Source organism: Sarcophilus harrisii, chromosome 1, assembly GCF_902635505.1.
Source record: "Sarcophilus harrisii chromosome 1, mSarHar1.11, whole genome shotgun sequence".
In the NCBI taxonomy this organism is placed as follows: Eukaryota; Metazoa; Chordata; class Mammalia; order Dasyuromorphia; family Dasyuridae; genus Sarcophilus; species Sarcophilus harrisii.
The window spans coordinates 84,850,065-84,870,790 of NC_045426.1; the positions used below are offsets into that span (position 1 = coordinate 84,850,065).

A 20,726-nucleotide genomic window follows, 5' to 3' on the forward strand; every position below is an offset into this window, starting at 1 on the left:
GAGAATTTGGGCTGATCCCAACCACAGTAATATTTTTGCATACCCAAATTAAGTGCAAGCTGCTCTGGTTCCACTTTGTGCCTGCCATAGGATGAATTCTAGAAGAAAGCAGTAACATTAAAATTAACCCCTCCCTTTCCTCAGCTCCTGAGGTGCTGTAAAACTGCATGGGTGCTGGCCCACCCCATCAAACTGATGTGACTGATTAATCTTGGCGTTGCCTGCTTCTGCTGTTGAATGGAGAAAGAAGATCTGACAAGGCAAGGTGCCCAGATGGAACAGCTCAGGCCAGTAGGATTATAGTAAAGTACACTGTTTTTATTTAGTCTGATATGTTTCTATACAGAATGCAGAAAACACATCTTCTTAAAATCATATGTAAGGAAATAAACACACATCAGTTGTTGGTGAACACTTTTTAATAAGATCTGCTCTCCACGTTACAGTGCCTGATGGCCAACAAGAGGCAGCCCTGGTGCAAACGGGAAGGAGGTTGGCTGAAACGGCATTATTATTATTATTCTGTTCACTGCCCCTTTGCCTCCAGTTTCTATGGTGATAGGTATAGAGCTAGGCCTGCCCCATCTGCGCATGGCTGGGATGGAATGGTGGGGTTGCTGGGGCAACGGGGCTATTTGGAAGGCCTTTCACTCAAACAACTTGCTCTGGGGCTTTTGAAATGTTATTTATTTTTGCAAGGAGCCACATAAAAGTCTGCTGGAGTCCACAATGAGTTACTGGACCAAATCTGGCCCCTACATGTGTGCACCTGACTTATATGCTGGGAACCTCCCCAGCCCATAGGGCTTACTCAAGATATGACCCAACACTGGACAGAATGTGCCTTGGTCTACTGGGCTCCCTTCATGAAATTCTTTTCTTATCTCCCCAGGGCCAGGTAGCTAGACAGTCCCTTTTATCTTGTGAGGGGATTAAGGAACCAACCACATAGCTCTTACTGAGTTAAGTTGGTGAGAAGCACACATTAACATAAAATTAGGAACTGCCCAGATCAAACATAGATGTAACATCACTGGCTTCTAGTCAGAAAAATCTGTTTTGTTTCAAAAAGCACAGTAGAAAATGTCCCCTTGGCAAATGAAGTGGTGAAGGCCAATGACCCGCCCAGCCATTCTTCAGGGGCAGCCCACAAACATACTTTGCAAAACAGTCAATATGGCTTAAAAGTGTCTGTTGGGTGTGCAAAGTGAGCTGGAATCTGCGCACCCCCCCCATCAAGGAAGGGAAACATTATTGCAAAGGATTTTCCTCCCTAAAATGTACCAAAAATAGCTTTCAAATGGCCAAGAAGGTCATGCTTAAACAATTTAGTCCAAAGGAGAGAGAGAAAAAAAAAAAAAAAAAAAAAAGGGAACAGGCACCTCCAGAGTGCCTCAAGTCACAGGACAGAGACAAGTTCATCCTAAAAAGGCAAGAAACCCAGACGTGGTTCTAGAATCAAAACAATGACAGAAAAAAGTCAGAATGTGAAAAGCAATCAGTCCCATGGAATCAACCCTAAGAAGCTAAGCTCATACAAACTGCTGTAAGCATTACCATTTTTAATCTTTTTTTTTATAATAAAACAATTTGAGACTGTATCAAAAATTTAGTAAAAAAATTAGATTTGAGAGTCCACCGATTTTTTACTATGAACTATATTGCTGGCACTTTTCTTCCCAATCACCAGACAGCTTTCAGCATGTTGTAGTCCAGAAATCTGGGGATGGGAGGGCCAGAACAAAGGAATGAGATGCTGTCAGAACACAACTGCCAAGAATTTGAGAGTTAAGGAAATAGCATCACACTACATAAAAATATTGCATCTTCACCAAAACATCCCCCACTGAGTGTTTCAAAAACCACATTTTTCTTTAAAATAAAAAATAAAGAAAAAAAGAAACTAAAGGAAGAAAGAAATCAATGCAGTCTAAAACTCTACCTCATCACTTTCAAAAGTTGCCCTCCTTGCTGGTGGCTCATTTTTACCACCAGGCCCTCCAGAAGCACCAGGGTCACCAGGAACTGTGCACCTCTGTTGCTTCTCATAGTTACATTTCCAACCAACAACTAATGCCCTTTAAAGCTTGTCTAGAGCACATAAGGAGGATGTCTGGCCCCATAAAGTAACCTCTGACCATCCAGCACCAGTACCAGGGGAGAGTGAGAGGGCCAGGTCAGCAGGTCTGTGAGCTCACTCACATGAAGTGCCCAGAGTTCTTCCTACAATCCACAAAGATGCCCCAAATCAGTCTCTGGCTTAACCGAGGAACAAAGTTTACATTGTGTGAAAAAATAGGATTCCTTTGATAAAAAATACTGTCCCTTGGTCTTCTCTAACTAGTTTTGAAACACCCTGGGAGCTTATTTTTAGCAAAGCAGGGCCCCCTCCCCCCCACCCCACAACCCCACCCCAAAACTATACATACAAGTTTAGGTAAACAGCAGATTAAATGTAAAAATGTAACATTAACTTCTGAAAGTCCTTTGCTTTTAATCTTTAGGCTACTTTTTCCATGTTACATCCTGCAGCTAGACACACGTGAATAGAAAAAACAAATAAAACAAAAAAAAAAAACCCCAGTACAGTTAGTGTTAAAGGCAAACAGAGTACACCAGGGATGGAACGCCCAGCCCAGTGTCATCTGTGAGTCTGTCCATCCATTCATTCATTCATCCCATGCTGTGTGCATAGGTGCTTTCAGAAGCTGGCCATCAGAAATATTCAGCGGAGAATTCTCTATGAACAAACAAAAGCTGTTAGGCAAAAAAAAAAAAGAAAGAAAAGAAAGAAAAGAAAAGAAAAAAAGAAAAAAAAAAATTAAAAGTCCCCAAAGTTCACTAGGTCACTTTAGGGTAGTGTAAAAGAACCAGAGAGGGAGGGTTTTTTCAGGCCCTGTATGTGGGTGTGTGTTTGGGGTCAAGTGTTGACTTCTGGTTGGCAATGAATTGTGGGCCATCAATCCCTATCAACAATACTGGTATGGATCTTCAGGCCCCTTCCCTCAAAGCACAAGACTTGCTGTTAAGGGGGAACATAAGGAGGGGGTGACCTGTAAGGGGTCATGTTCTTCGGGCGTGAGCCTTTTCCCTCCATAGGGGCTGTGAAGGGTGGAGGGGGCTGATAGGGAGGTGCATTAGGGTCTTCATCCCTCAAGGGGGTGTATTCCCCAATGGTATCCTGGTTCAATGGCGTGGTCTCTGGCATGTTCTGGTTTGGATATTCTGGAGGGGGGAGAGGAGCCTTTTCCTCTTGTAGGATGAGAGGCATGCTAGAGGAAGGGGGTGGCTTGGAGTCATCCAGTTCATCAGCAAAGATGATTGGCACGCCTTTTTTGATGAAAGTTGCTTGGTCTTCGATTGTGAGCTTTCCTTTCCTTTTCTTCCGATAACAGATCATAGCAATGATCCCAGCAATAAGTAGGATAGCAGCCACCACCACAGCAGGAATGACTGTGTGTAGATAGACATCATCCTCACTGCTCTTCTCAGGATCTTTCTCGGTCACGACTGTGGGGGGAGCTTCTGAAGGGATCCTTCTGTCTGCTATGACAGGAATAAACTGTATGTGTCTACAGCTGCCTGATCCCGTCACAGAAATACTCACAGCTTTGAAATCAGGCTCCAAAGTATTGGAGAAAACAGGACGAGGTTTTCCATCATCCTCTGAGATTCTCCTGCTCAATCCTCGGATCTGTTCCTTTGGACAGGGATCCAGAGGGAGAGTATTATTTGTCCACTCTACCACAATGGAGCCCTTGGTGATGTTCTGCAAGGTGATGGTACTGCTATTGCGGTCCCCAAAGGCAAGAGCCAATTTTTTCACTAATGTGATTTTTCTATGAATGTCATTGACTACCGAAGCAGGGTCACCGGTGAATTTTGCTTTAAATTTGGCTGGAGACCTATCACCCTGTGGACGCTTGTGTACATGAATTTCAAAGGCATCCACTGCTGAGAGACCCCCTTTATCTGTGGCATGCATGAAGTATTCATGCTTGCCCAGGTGACTGCTATCAGGCAGCCCATACATCAGCTGACTATTGCTATTAAATTGGACCCAGGACTTCTCCCCTACCATCTGTTGCTCCCTGAGCTTCAGAGTCAGCTTCAGCTTATCTGTAGTTGTGTCCTCCTCATCATAGAAGGTGTCTAACGGGATTTTCACTTCAAAGTAAGTGCCTACCCACGCGTCCACCCTATCAATGTGGTTTTTGAGTGCAGGGGGCTTATTGGGCTCCCCGCCCCGAGTTGTGCCACTTGTGGTGGTTCGGGTTCGAGTTGGTTGGGAAGCCGTCTCCAGTCTGGTGAGAGGTGCTTTGGTTGTGACCCTGGGCACTGGCCTTGAAGTTCGTGGCTTTTTGGTGGGCCTTCGGGTAGTTGCTGTTGAGGAGTCTGTGGTTGAAGGCGTGGCTGGTTTCAAAGTAGTTATTCTTGGTTTCTTAGTGGTGGTGGTAGGAGGAGTGATGACAGCAGTGGGTTCTATGTACCCAGGAACCGTTGTTGGCCGAATCTGGCCAGGGACCGTAGTACCTGTGTCTGACACTCTGGTAGGCTGAATTGGTCCGAGAGTCGGGGTCTGGACTATGGCACCTCGTGTTCGAATAGTAACTGCTGGTTTTCCAGGGATAGGATCTCGTACTGGAGGAGCTGCAGTTTCTGTAGGAGGGGCAATGGCTGGAGAGGTGGGTGTAGGAACAATCCTAGATGGTGGCTCTTGAAGAGCGGTTGTAGGGGGTCCAATGGCAGTAACTGGTGTGGGTGTTGCATTAATCTGTCGCCTTATCCGTTTTGGAAAATGAGGTTTCTTATTAGCGATGTGCCAGCCTACAACAGGATAGCCAAGCTGAGCAGACATTGTACCTTCTTTAGCTGGAGTTTCCACATTGCTAATATTAGGGACACTATTTTGGTTTAAAGAACAACCTAGCTTCCATGACAGTAAAGCTCCATTTTCTACTACTTTTTTTGCATTTCCTGGGCCGGCCATGAAGGCAGACATGTCAAATAGTCTGTTATTTACAACTGGAACCAGTTTCATGTTATGCAGTTCAACTTCAGAGAAACTTTTCATCCTGTTTAAGAGCTCAACCCTCTGCTTTGGTGTCATTTTTGTGAGATCAGCATCCAAAATTACAGTCAGGATAGTCACTGGCTCATCAGCACCACATACAAATGGAGCAGCTTCATTAACATCTTGGGATGCTACTCTTACTGACTGTGGTTCACTGTGATCTTCAGGATATACTTCAATGGAGAAAACATTCATAGCTTGTGGCACATAACTTCCATTAGCTGCCAGGTGCATGGCATTGACAGAAATATAATGTACACCTTTGTCTGTATCAAGGGGAAGACCTTCTAGCATACGGCTCTCTGGATCCCAGTGCAGCCATGAGGGCAAAACTTCTTTCCCAGCTTCTGACATCTAGGAAAAAAGACAAGTAAACAAAGTTAATTTTGCCATTCTACTACATTAGTAAAGATTAAAAACAATTGAAAACATTTAAACCTAAGTTTAAACTCAAATATAACAGGCCTTTACACTACAGCAAACTCCAGTTGGGAAGGGAAATTCATCTCCCATGTAATTGAAGATTTATGAAGCTTTATTGTGGCTATATTCAAAATGTTCCATTCTAAGCTAAATAATGGAAGCTTCCATCTGGGGTATGTCAGAAGCTAGAAAAGGCACAGCACCAGTAATCTGTCTTGTTTTTACTTATTTATTTGTTTATTAAGACTTTGTTTAAAAAGCATATGCATGGATAATTTTTCCAATATTGCCTTTTGTTCCAAATTTTTCCCCTTCTTCTCCTCATCCCCCCTCTCTCCCTAGCTGGCAGGTAGTCCAATACATGTTAAATATGTGGAAATACATGTTAGATCCAATATATGTATCCATATTTATACAGTTATCTTGTTGCACAAGAAAAATCATATCAAGAAGAAAGAAAAGGAAAAACTGAGAGAAAACAAAATGCAAGTAAACAACAATAGAGAGATTAAGAATGCTATTGTGGTCCACACTCATTTCCCATGGTTCTCTCTCTGGGTGTAGATGGCTCTCTTTGTCACTGAACAAGAGCCACATCCATCACAATCTGTCTTGTTTAAGTCACAAGTGTATGAGCAGAGAGTACTTTCATTTTCTAAGTACTTTTAAATACATGGTCTAAGTATGAGGACATGACTAGGCATCTACAGAGGCTAAAAGTGTGGGCCCTGGGCCTTCTTTTCATAGGGCACTTGGAAAGATAACCCAAAATCAGGTGTATATTTTTGTCAAGCTATTTCTGTTCCTATTGGTGTACTGGTTTGCTTATGCAAACTCTGATTTTTTTAAGCATACACAATGTCCAGGTACGCATCCATTTAATAACTCATAGATCTGTGGCTTTTGTCAGCAGAGGTATTTTGCCCACACTGATCATAACCTGAGACTTAATAAGCTGTCCTTGAAAGTTGCTAGGGCAGAAAATGTCATCATTCTGTAGGTAAAACTCTAGGTGGTTTAATATAAAACACATGGAATTTAAACAGAATTAACTGACGGGCCAGCTGCTAAGACTCCAAGTGAGTTTTCTCATTTGTACATACTTAAGAACATTCCTGCAAGTTACCTGATACAGAATACAAAGCAAAAGTTCAGGTTTGTCCTGAATCTTAATCAAGCAAAAGATTGTCTCCTACTAACAGTCTGAAACATGGGAGTCTCTCAGAGTTTTCTCTTTCTTTAAAGCCCTAAAACTGAAAGGGGCCTCAGAAGCCAACAAGTTCAACCTGTGCTTGTACCAGAAGCTTCTTTGACAAGTAGTTAACAAGTTCACACCAAAAGACTTTTGGTTAAGGTCACTTACATTGTATACTCACACATGCCAATTTTAATAATGCCATTCAAAGGTAGTTCACTCCATTCCATTTTTAGACAACACTACACCTGCCATATGACCTACAGACCCTCTGCTCCTGGCTCTACTCTTACTCAGTAAGCATAACTCTGATTTCTTATAGTAGCCATTCAAAGACCTAAAGGCCAACTCTTATCTTCATCAAGTTACACTATATCAGACCCTTCAAAAGATATTTCTAGGTTTAATTTCAAAGCCATTTATCATCATGGCCATTCTCTTCTCAACAGTCTGTGTTCTAAAATGTGGCTCCAAGTGAAGCCAGTACAACAATATGTCACAGACAGGGCAGAGGACAAAACTTTCCTATCTTGGCCTAACTTCTTTGTTTATTGCATCAGAATGCTGACTTTTGAGCTTGCAGTCCATTACATCAATCAACAAGCTATTTTTAAGTTCTACACCAGGCTCTGTCCTAGGAGTTAGAGAGAAAAAGACAAAAATTAAACTGACTCTTTTTTTTGTTGTTGTTCAATTGTTTAGCAAAGATACTGTAGTTATTTGTCATTTCCTTCTCCAGCTTATTTTTCAGATGTTTTTCAAACAGGGTTAAGTGACTTTTTCAGGGTCTCACAGCTTTTAAGTATCTGAAGCCAGATTGGAACTAAAGAACATGAATCTTCTTGACTTCAGATCTCACACTTTATGCACTGTGCCATTTAACTGCCTCTCTATATATAAAAATTTGGGGGATGGAGGCACTAGCAACTGGGGGGAACCAGGAAATAGATGATGAAAGTTACTATTTTGAGCTGAACTCTAAAGGGAACTCCAAGCATCTAAGACTAAAATTTCCAAATCTTTTAAAAAGAACTGCTATTTAGCCATACCAAATTGTCCCCATTTTGCCAATACTGTACTTAGAAAGTTAACTTTAAAGTCCATTTTAAGTGTATTTATTCCTACTAACTTTTATTTTACATTTAACCCTAGTTATAGCTTCATGATGTATTTTTAGGATATCTGTCACCTATCTCCCTTCTGGCTTTGTGTCATCTTGCAAATGTGATATACATTTTAAGACTTTTTCAAAATATCAGAAAACAGACCAGGACTAAATATATGCTCCTGGGGTACTCTACCAGAAATCTACTTTGGTGTTTCGATTTACCTCAATGGTTATTATTTAGATATGATCATTCAATCAACTCTCAATTCACTTAATTATATCCCATTTCTCTCTACCTTATCTATAAGGACAGCATTTGAAATTTTGCCAAATGTTTTGTTAGGTAAATTAGATTTTAGTCAGCGACCACTCTCATTCAAAGGTCTTCATTACTTTTCCCCTCAATAGCAAAAGTATTCTAATTGGTCTCAATTCCAGTTTCTTCTCTACTCTAATTCCTCCTCTATTCAGCTGCCAAAATGAAATTCCTTAAAGTTGAATCAATGAGCATTTATTCAATGCACATAACATGACAAGTACCGTGCTAAAGTGTTGGAGCATAAGTCCTACCATGTTACCTTGCCTTACCCAATCAATCCAATGGTTTCCTTACAGCCTCTATAATCAGAAAGAACCTGATTCCTTCAAATCTTTTTCCTTTTTTTAAACATATTATTCTCCTCTATGTAGTCTAGTAATACTTACCTACCTCTTGTTCCTCACAAACCCTCATCTCCACATCTGTACCTGGAATACTAATGCTTTCTCTTATCACCTCTCTGAATGCCTGTTTTCCTTCAAGACTCAATCCACCTCTTCCAAAAGGTTTTTCCATCCTCCTTAGTTGCAAGCCCAGCTCATCTATCAAGGCTACCATCCACCTACACTTTGTTTGTTCATACTAATTTTTCTGTTTTCTTTCGTAATAGAATGTAAAAAGGGCAGAGATGGATTCCATTTCTTTATTTCCAGTGATTAGTCCAGTGTCTGATATATATATAATAGTTTTATATAATGGTTTTATCTAAAACAATTTCGCAGATCTCTAAATTAAGTTTTTGTTTTGTTGAGTTATGTCACCAATGTGTAAAAATTCTCAAAGTGCAAAAAAAAAGCTTTCTGTCAACCATGGTTCATGGATTCCAAGACCTTAAAATGCCATTCCCATGAGCACTTAAACAGTACATGTCAGAAGCTGAATTTGAACCTAGGTCTTCCTTACTCTACGATTAGTTGTCTTCATCTATTATGAAATACCATCTCTTTACCCTAGGTTTTTGTTTGTATTTTGTTTTTAATTAGTCTAGTAATCCTGTCAAAAAAGAAAATAAAGATAGACCATTATAACTTATCTATAGATGAGGCCATATTGACTTTGACATTACTATCTCTCCCTTTTTAAATGTTCACAAATGCTTAATAGTATATCATAGAATGTTGCCAATAATCCAAGTCAAGCTCTCTATCCAATAACTTGTAGATTCCTTCCATATTCTTCTATTTTTTGAAAACAAACATTTGTACTGTCTACTGTCAGACATCCTCAAACCAACATATACGCTATATATAGTAAAAGATATCAGCCTGAAGTATACATAGTTTTACTTACCATAAATATAAGTGGAATATGAAACTTTAGTCCTGGAAATTATAATATAGAAAATAATACTCAAATTAAAAATCAATAAATGTGAGTTATTACTTGCCTTATTTTCTAGGAAAAATAGTTTTGAAAAGCCTCTACTTAAAAAAGATATACTATCACCATCTCCTATTTCTACACTGTCTTAAGGTTTAACAATGAAGAACTAAACAGTGCTTGCTTTCATTTCCCCTACTTTAATAAATGCAGAAGTGGAGGGTTAAATACAAAATTGCTGGTTCATGGTCACACAGCTAGCTGTTAAATGGCTGAGCTGGGACTCAAACCCAGGCCTTCTGATTTCAAATTCTTCTTGTTTTGTTTTTTTCATTCTTTCAGACAGCCTTTAAGTCTCAGGATCAATATTCTTTCCAGCCTCAAACCTTTCCTGATCTTCCAATTATTAAAGCTCTCTTCCCAAAATCAATTTGTATTTATGTGTGTACAAGTCAATATTCCAGAAGAAAAGTTCATGAAAGCAAATGATTTATTTTTATTTTTATATCTCTAGGACCTTGCATGTTATATGCATCTAATAAATGCTTGTTGAACTAAATTGTTATGCCATTCTTCATCTAAATTGGTTAAGAATATTACTTTTTTTTTAAAAAACAGAAAAAAATTGTCACGTGCTTAGCAGAATATCAAGAATTCAAAATATATTAACAAGGTATTTCCATTTCAAGAAAGCATATATAATAGAAGAGATTATATTCAAGCATGTCCATCTTATGCTTCCTTGTAGGTTATTCTTTTGTTCTGATGTACACTTTTTACTTTATTCCTTTCCCCCCCGCTTTCATCCCGTTCCATGATCCCCAAACAGGTTACAGTTAAAGCACAGATGTATATTTATACATAACTACATATGTGTGTGTGTGTATATATATAGATCCATACCCATCCACACATAAACCTATATTCACACATACCTACATACATACCCACACACACTCAGACATATATATATACACACACACACATACACACGTCACCTATATGCAATTGTGCATCTAAAACAATATTAATATGCCTGACATATAATGTAGAGTTCTCCCTTGATTGAATTTTTAAGTTTGACTTTGTCTAAGATGATTAGTAGTCCTTTTTTTTTTCCTACTGAATTCTACTCCTGATCCTTGTAGCATTTGTATATATCTCTCATTTCCTTTATCTGCTAATTTTTCTACTTTAATTTGTGCTCCTTAATTTGCCTTGCTGTTACTTATCCTTCCCCTACCCTTGGATCCTTCTCTTATCTTCTCCTCCCATCTTTCCTTTCCTCTTCATCCCATTCTCATTAATCCACACACCTAGTGCCACTGTTATAAATCTACACATCCTTATATACCACATCATATTCTATTCCCTCTCTCATTTCTTTATAGATTTTGGAGCATGCTATGCTCTTCAGGGTATATAGACAGTGTTGCCTGTTTAACCCATTCCCAATATGAATAGCTTTTTAGAATTATGAGCCTCCCCCGCCCCCAATGCCTCTTCTTCCTCTACTGTTCCTCTGCATCTCATTTGTATAAGACAATTATTTTTACCTTTTCCTAAAAAGTTTTGCTATTTTCTCAACTCTGCCCCAATTTTTCTTTTGAGCTACCCAATTACTAATATCAATCTTAAATATATAATATACATTTCCATGTTAAAAAAACAATTTGTCCATGTTAAGTTTCTTGAAATTCATCTTTGATATTGGTTGAGACAGTCCCAAAAATCTCCAAGTTCATCATATGTCCATTTTTTTTTGGTTCAATATTATGGCCTAGTTCTTGATTGTTGATACATATATGATTCCAGGATCTGTGGTCTTTTATTGTGACTACTGACAAATCCTATAAAATTTTAATTGTACTTCTAGTATATTTAAATTCTTTTTCTTATTTCTTGCAAAATTTTCTCTTTGACCTAGGGTTTTCAAAATTTGGCAGTAATATTCCTACATATTTCCCACAAAAAAAAAAAAATCTCTTTAAATGGTGATCAGTGGATTTTTTTTTCTATGTCTACTTCTATCATTCCAAGACAATTTTCTTGGATTATTTCTTATATCATTGTGCCAAGATTTGTTTTTATGGTCACAGCTTTCAGGTAGTAGTTCAATTATTATGTTTTGAGATTTCACTTTCTATTCTATTTTTTCATTCTTTATATTTTGTTTTGTTATTTCTTGGTCTCGTATAACTTCACTGGCTTCCCCTTGCCCAATTGTAATTTTCAAAGAATTATATTCTTCTATAAGACACAGTACCTCCTTTTCTAGTTGGTTAACTTTTTCTTCTTAATCTTAATTTTCTTGGATGGTTATTTCATTTTTTAAAAAAAGTTTTTCTTCAATCTCTCTCTCACTTGATTTTTAAAGTCTTTTTTGAGTTGTATAAATTCTGGGCAAGGAAATTTTAACATTATTATTTGAGGTAGAAGAGGCTTTTTTTACTTCACCATCCTTCTCTGAAGATAAACCCGGTCTTCTTTATTCCCATACTAAGTTTATATGGTTTGGTTCTTTCTTCTTTGCTGTTGTTTTTTAATGACAAGTATTAGTTTGAAGCATCTCTAATGCTGTGGGGTAAAGGAGGATGGTGCCTCTGCCTTCACTTGAGCTTTTCCCTCTGACCTAAAACCCCAAACCAAAAGCTTCATCATCTTACAAGTGCCCACAGCCAGCAGCACCCCTGTGTCTCACTGTTTCTACACTCATTGGGTGTGCTGGGTCCTTCTCACCCAGGGTTACATCTCAGTAGCACAGCTGGGCCTGGCATTCCTTATCAACCCAGGTTCTTTCAGTCTTCCTGGGCTAAGATTACTCCTTCCCCCTCATCCCACTCATCCAGGAGGTCAAAGTTTCTATGGTTCCAGCTGCTCAATCAAGGCTCCGGTCAAACTTAGCTAGAACCAAGGCTCCTTGCTGGCTATTTCTGCAAAGCTAGCTTAAAGTTGTTTGCACTTTCACACTGGTTAAACCCCAAGCCTGGGGTCTTTCTTTTTCAGGTTGTTCCAGGAAGACCCCTGTTCTTTGCATTTCACCAGGTTATGTTCCCTCAAGGTGCAAATTTGTTCTGTTTCTGGGAGAAATCTGGAGAGCTTTATGTTTTCTCACCTACTTTGCCATCTTCCTAGAATCCTCCACCAACTTTAATTTTTAAGTTTTAAATTAAGAATTCAAAACAATATAAGGTAAGGACAGATCCCTAAGATATTCCACTAGAAACAAAGTGAGGGAACTTAAGAAGTACCATTTGGACAAAAGCAGTGTGGTACAGTGGATCTTGGAGGTGACCTTGGAACAACCTGGGTTCAAGTTTCTGGCTTGAGATATATGAATCATAAGTGCACATAAAGTACACATGCACACACACACAAAAGTATCATGAGGCAGAAATAAAAATACTCTTATAAGGATGCTAAAGATGAAAGAACAAGTTGATATGTCGACATAAATATTTGTGTAGCACCACCTCTCAGATACTCCACCATGAATCTGCAGATTGAGTGCCCAGAGACAAGATGATTACACTTCAATTGTAGAGGTAATCCTATGAAGCTCTATTTCTCTTATTCTTCCTATTATTACTACTCTTAAACACAGATCAATAGCCTCCTCCAGTGAGTGTTTTCTTAATTAACAACCAGTAAACATAATTAACTCTCCAAAAAGAAAGGCCTGTAAAAGAGGACATAGGGCAAAAATTATAAAATATTCTTCTCATAAAGAGGAGTGCATTTTATCCAAATATATATTGTATCTATGAAAGGGTGATCACAAACTTAAAATATAATAGTAGGGAGGCAGATGTGTAAACTACATGGGTCAAGACAATTCAACACCTGGTATTTCAGAGCTTTAAGAAGCCTCTTCTCTTCAGGATTCTGATGCAGTTTCCCCTGCTACAGAATGTGCTTTTCAGTTTTCTTCACTGAATACTTAGGTTCTGTTCCTCTCCACTTCCTCTCTTTTCTGCTTCCAGAGTCACAGTTCTTGAAGCTGCTTCCTTCCTTCCAGTGACTATCTCTGTATCTGTCTCTCTGCTCTCCTCTAGATATTGTTTCCTAATGGTTAAGTAGCTTCTCTTCAAAGCCATATGAGCAAAGTAAATCTAACATCTGCTAAAATTCATCCTCAAGTTTAGCTATTTTAAAACCCCAGACATGGCTAATTTATTTGCTCTGTCAATGGCATTTTCCCTTCTTGACCGGAAATATTTGTTCCTCAAATAGATCAGGAGATCAGGGCTAGACACATCTTTTATAGTTAGTTTAGCATTTTGTTATCACCTTGTAATTATAGTCAAGGCCTTCAATGATTACATCAATTGAGATGAGGGAATCAAAGGATCATGGATTTAGAGTTGGAAGGGACTTTGGCTTAGAGGCCCTAGTCCAACCTCTTCATTTTACATATAGGATATTGGTGCAGAGAAATTAAGCAATTTGCCCCCCCCCCCAAAACTATCTAAGACAAAATTTGAACCTCTGGTTTTCCTGACTACAAATCTAGCCCTCTACCCAATGGGGGTAAAGTGTGTGTGTGTGGGGGGGGGAGATGGAGTGTGGTAAGGGTGTGCCCCTCCCTTATACCTGCTTTCTTGACCAAATTTTGGTGCACTCTAAAGCAAATAGCATCTCTCTCCTCCTCTTCAGGGAACTTACAGAAAAGGCAAAAAAAAAAAAAAAAATCTTTCTCAATACTGAGAAAACTTAATAATATTGCTCCTTAATACACTTTGACTTTGTAATCTTGGACTTCCTATTGCTGTAAAACTCACGTAAAGTTTCTACAGATATTGACAAGGAAGTGGGTTTCAATAATCTAATACAAGTTTTTCTCAATTAAGCTTTTCTGAATAAGAGCATACAGCTTCATTTCTCTTTAGCTCTGCAAAGCTCCTAAGAATTTCTTAAGCAAGGCATATAAAATCTTACTAGATAGTCTTATAATAAAAACTAATTTCTGATAATGGACTTTAACATTCTGGGATTCTTCATGACTTCTGAGAAAGATAAATTACTATAGTTCAGAGAGTTATAGTGACCAAACTGAAAATTAGAGCCCATAAAGTTCTTCTTTCTACTCTAGTGTTCTCCCTCAGTCCAAGTTGTCTGTTTGTACAAGAATTGAATGTACTAGAAAGAAGGCTGAATTTCTGCAGGACAGAAGGCTACCCTGCACAAGTGAAAATTTCTAGACAGTAGGCATTGTAAAACTGTAATTTAATTCCTACCTTAAACCCGAATTCTTCTCTGTAGCCAACAGTTTTATAAAGAGGTTTCAAGGAAGTTCTGATAGGTGCATATATAATAAATTTTGAAGCCCCCAATTTTGAAATTAAGACTTTTTTCAAAAAAAAAAAAAAAGACTTTTTTCAGCTTTCAAAGAACAAAAAGAAGAAAACAATTAGCATGTTACCAGATGGCACCCTGAAATTTCTGTTATAAAATAGATTGACTGCCCACTACAGTGAATAAGGAATTCACTCAAAAACCCAAAAATACAATGGCTCCAAACATCAGTTGTTCTGCATCTTTCTCAACAAATTCAAAATGCAAGGATAATTGCATCCAATCACTATCTTGTCCATGAGAGTGATTCAATAGATTTACAATTGAGATGACTAACACCAAAAGTGACAAGTGATCCTTGGCTAGGTGAACCATATATAGATAGGGTGTAATGGGTAGGATAGTTTGGTTTGCCATGGATAACACAAATCAAGCCCATTTATGTCAATCTAATCCATTAATCTCACTTGGCATTTAGTTACTACACTGGGCTCTTTAACAAATAAAAGATTCAAATACAACTGCCAAACCAAACCTTTTTTGTTCTTTATTCTTCAAAATTATTCATTTACTTCCTTTCTTTCATCTAAAGACAATTGTCTCCTTCATGTCCAAACACTATCCAAATCCTCCTTGATGAATGTCTCATCTTTCCCAATCAAATTTCTTTTACATGAGTAAAATGCACCTAGCCAATATCTAATTTTGTGGTTTATGATCTTGTGACAATAAACAATCCACTACCATACATATGAAGATGACAGATTTCAGTTCTCTACCTTGGCTCCTTGGGGACTCTGCTAAGTGATCAAATAAATGACTTTCATTGTGACTCAACTCCTAACAAAACAGAATAGATTCCCTATCTAACCAATCTGTAATCTTCTCCTCTCTACCCCCATACCCTCATCCCGACCCCCCACCCTTTGGAGGAGAGGAATGGCTAGAAGACAAGGATTGTTTCAGGTGAAGAGCCTTTCAATATAAACAGAAAAGAACAGTTAGTAAACTGAGATATTTAAAAAGTATCTGTCCTAAAGTCCCAACATCTGGAATTTCAAATCCAGGGCAGCACTTTGTAGAATGAATGGTTTGTCTTACAGAGAGAGGCCACAGGAAATGAAATAAAAACCAATTTCATTAAGAAGAAACCAGGCCAAACCACAAGTTTGAGGACAAATATCTCTAGATTTTTAAACTTTGAAGACGACCAACTGCACTTTCTTTTTCTTTTCTTTCTTTCTTTTTTTTTTTTTTTTTGCTGAGGCAATTGGGGTTAAGTGACTTACCCATGGTCACACAGCTAGGAAGTGTTAAGTGTCTGAGGCCACATTTGAACTCAAGTCCCCTGCACTACCTAGCTGCCCCACAACTGCACTTTCTAAAGTGATAGCTCCTGGCAGTCAATATACTTCACTGAAGAAATGCATTTCCCCATACCCTTTATGGGTACACAAAAAAACCAATCAAAGATTCACAAATGGTTCACTCAGAAATGAGTATTTCGTGGATCAACATCTAATGCATTGTCTATCAACCCTTCAAATTGCACCAGTACACTTCCTCCACTCACACACTTCCAAGCCCTAAAATCACTTCAAGACTTTAGAAAAACTCTTTTCTCCTATTGCACACAGGCAGATGGAAAAGGATCCCAGGTGGTAAAGCCTAAAATGCATTAATGTAATTAAGCAATTCTAACATAGGTGAATTCCAAGATGGGTGAACTGTTTTCCTACTTCACTCAAGACCCCAAAATGAATCATTATTCAAATCTGAGGAGAAAATCCAGGTGAATCTTAGACTTAAAGTTAGAAGGAGCATTAAAAGACACTTAATTCAATTCTCCCGTTAAAGGAAGATTGAGGAACAATAAAGATAAATGCCCAGTTATGCAAACAGGAAGTGGCACAATTGGATTCATACTTTGATCCTCTGACTCCAAATCTAACAACTATTCCACTACTCTAAAATCATCTAACCCAAGATCCACATTTTAACAGATGAAGACACTGAGGACCAGTTACAAAAGTGACCAATTTAATGGCCTCTGATTCCAAATGAAGATTATCCCCACCCTAATCCTGGTTAGTGTTAAAGAAGAGTCACCTCCATTTGCATTTTGACGTACCCCTTCCCTGGACAGCTAGTACTGAGATCTTCCTTTTACAAACTATAAAAAGTATAGAAGTCAAGTTGTCTTGCCCAGAAATTACACTGGAAGTTAATAAAAGAACTAGAACTAAAATTCTTTGTGAGTTTTCAGTCTAGTACTTCTCCATTCTATCTGCTTCCCACACTGGGACCTGTGATATTCTAGCAAGAGCTATAGAATTCAATGTTTGCTAGGTTTTGTAGCCCTTAAATCTAGAGAATTCCATAATATTCACCAAAAAACCACGGCAGAATAATATCCCTACCTAGCAAGGTAGGGATTTTAAAAAGTTCAATCAAAGTCTACTCCTACCAACAGTAATAAGAAAAATTTACTAGTTTTTTTATCCAAAAATATTTTTATTGAGAGCTACTGGTGAAAGATAATTAATAAAACATTTAGTAAACACCTACTGTGTGCGAGGCACTGAACATAATTGCTGCCAAAGGATGACTCCAACACTTTTTAATTCTGGCTTTGCTGATTTACAGTATCTAGTATGTGGTATATGATGAGGTAGGCACCAAATAAAGTGGAGGTAGCAATTCCTAGTTCAACTACAAGCTGCACGGTGCAAAGCACATGCAAAAACTCATAGTGGTGTTCTCTTTGCCAAATGAGGTCTTTATGAGAAGCGGTTACAGACAAAACAAAAATAAGATAGCAGGAGAGGTAAATATGAAATAGATTTGAGAGAGCATACATGTATAGCAAGGAGATAAGTTTTAACAATTAGCAAGGAGAAAGACAAATTAACCAGTTAAAAGGGAATATGCCATGAGACGGGAATATGCTATTAACTCGCAAACTAAATCCAGATAAGTTTAACTCCAAAAAAGGTTAGTAAGGGGAGGAGATTACAACTATTGATTGGCAGGCTAACACTAAAAGAGATTTAGCACCCTAAAAAAGTCAGCTATAACAAGGAGAAAAACACCATAAAGCATGGGGGAAGAGGGAAAGAGGGGAAAAGAAAGACACCATGAGCAGAGAAAGCTGAGCTGGGTTAACCCCAAAAGGGATTCAGCAAAGATGGCATTGGCCTAGATAGATTTATTGGGGGGGGGGGGGGGGGGGGGGCGAGGAGAGAATTTAACCTCGGGGTTTTCACATCATAACTTGGCTTTCTGATTGGATACAGTAAGGTGGGGTTTTCCCCAAGACCTCCCCATCGATGGGGCTGTAAGATTGTCATTGCTCGTTTGGAACTATGCTCAAAAAGTTATCAAACTGTGCATACCCTTTGAACCAGCAGTGTTTCTGCTGGGCTTATACCCAAAGAGATACTAAAGAAGGGAAAGGGACCTGTATGTGTCAAAATGTTTGTGGCAGCCCTGTTTGTAGTGGCTAGAAACTGGAAAATGAATGAATGCCCATCAATTAGAGAATGGTTGGGCAAATTGTGGTATATGAATGTTATGGTATATTACTGTTCTGTAAGAAATGACCAGCAGGATGAATACAGAGAGGCTTGGAGAGACTTACATGAAGTGATGCTAAGTGAAATGAACAGAACCAGGAGATCATTATATACCTCAACAGCGCTACTGTATGATGATGTAATCTGATGGAAGTGGATTTCTTTGACAAAGAGAAGATCTAACTCAGTTTCAATTATCAAGGATGGACAGAAGCAGCTACACCCAAAGAAAGAACACTGGGAAATGAATGTAAAGTGTTGGCATTTTTGTTTTTCTTCCCAGGTTATTTTTTACCTTCTGAATCCAATTCTTCCCGTGCAACAGAGAACGGTTTGGTTTTGCACACATATATCATATCTAGGATATACTGTGACATATTCAACAGGTATAGGACTGCTTGCCATGTGGGGGAGAGGGTAAAGGGAGGGAGGGGAAAAGTCAGAACAGAGGTGAGTGCAAGGGATAATGTAAAAAAAAATTACCCAGGCATGTGTTTTGTCAATAAAATTTATAATAATAATAATAATAATAATAGACTGTCGTTGCTCTTCTCTATAATCTATAAAATCTACACACCAAAGAACTTGAAAACAGAATTTTTTAAGTTGCTGAAAAATTTTCCAAATGAATGGTTTTGAGTGGTGGTGAACTTACTAGCTAAAAATAAGAAAAGGTAACACATTTTGATTTATTTGAAAAAATTGGGGACAGTTAGGTGGTACAGTGGATAGAGCGCCAGCCCTGAACTAAGGAGGACCTGAATTCAAATCTGATCTCAGACACTTAACACTTCCTAAGCTGTGTAACCCTGAGCAAGTCACTTAATCCCTACTGCCTCAGCAAAACAGAGGGAAAAAAAACACTAATTGAACTAATTGATGTGGGAGAAGACAGACTTCTGAAAAAGGAAAATGAAACAATGGAGGGACCATGGGGAAAAAAAGGCATGCTAGTTCAGTTGCTACCTGGTCCAACTGTTCTAGAAAGCATGCCCAGAAAGTTACCAAACTATGCTTACTTTCTGGCCCTGCTATACAACTCATTACTAGATGTATTCTTCTAAAGAGGAAAAGGATATGTATGTTCCCCAAAAAAAGGATGCATATGTACATTTACATGGCAGTTCTTTTCACAGAAGTCAAAAATGGAAATAAGGTATCTCATTGGGGAATGACTAAACAAATTGCAGCATATGAATGTAATGGGATATTACTGTTACCATAAGAAATACAGAAATGGACAATTTCAAAGGAAACAGAAAAGACTTATGAATTGATACAGAGCAAGGTAAGCAGAATAATATTATAGTAGAAAATATTTGTGAATGACTTTAGAACTCTGATCAATATAATGATAAACCATGAATAAAAACTATGAACCATGAGATAAAATGAAATTTAAAAAAAAAGTGTGGGGGGGTGTCCTGTTCCCTTCATTTTGCTCAATGGGAAAAAGAGGTAGTGAAAGGGATAGATTAATAGAGGAAAAACCACCTTGTTACTTGAAAAATAAAAATAAGAAAAAAATTTTAAAAGATAAGAATTTTTGCTGCATTAATAAAGATATCAAGATATTTCAAAAACAATTAAGAAAGTTCATTGTATTGATCTCACTAAAACATTAATAACTTTATTCAGAACAAAAGGATTTTTATCATTAAAGTTACCTTTCTATTCCACCATTACTCTAATAACTTTCTGCCTTTGGAATATCTTATTTCATCAATTACCAACCCCTCCCCCATGTTTCACCCCAAAAATCTACCAATTTTCTTTGGACTTCTTTCTTTAGCAGCACACTATATACTGCCTCTTCATTCCTGCCAAGGAGAATTTCAAGGTAAGGATGTGGTTGTATGAGTGTGAATGGGTAGGAATGATGATGAACAATGATTAAATTGAGAATTTTATATTAGATTTTCATTTATTTGGATTTGAGTAATGGCTAGGATGCTTAGTGACAAAATAATACAAAGAGTTTCAAAAATGGGTCAGTATGTCTTCTGTAGCTCATTAGAGCCAGCAAACTATAAAAACACAACACGTAGTCACTCATCGTTTTATTTAGTAAGGATTTATAATAATCTTAAAGTTAAGACTAAAAAACAGCACTTACATATAATTTGCTTGGGTAATGCTCACTTTCGCTGTTTTTCCCATCATCCACATTAGCCACACAGCACCATCTGACAGAGTATCATAGATCAAACACCAATTGGGATAACTGCTTAATTTTACAGAGGTCAAAGCTGAGGCCCAGGGAATTAAGTAACTGGTCTAGATTACAGAGCTATTAAGCAATGGTCAAACTCTGATTTCTGATCAGTTAAATACTCTTTCTCCCTCATGTTTCTCACTCTTATCTCCAGAATGTTGCAATTAATGGTGCATAGAAGGAGATCCCTTTCCTAAAATAC

At 38.1% G+C, this 20,726-nt stretch overlaps 1 protein-coding gene across 3 annotated transcripts in view; it reads right to left on the minus strand.

Moving 5' to 3' along the window:
- Positions 1 to 297: 297 nt before the first annotated feature.
- The window catches only part of DAG1 (dystroglycan 1), a 94,649-nt gene continuing 74,220 nt past the window's right edge, over positions 298 to 20,726 (minus strand). For all 3 annotated transcript variants that reach the window (XM_031959189.1, XM_031959184.1, XM_031959198.1), the window contains exon 3: positions 298 to 5,428. In XM_031959189.1, the coding sequence (XP_031815049.1) occupies positions 3,026 to 5,428 (2,403 nt within the window). In that variant the 3' untranslated portion in view covers positions 298 to 3,025. The remainder of the gene's footprint in view (positions 5,429 to 20,726) is intronic.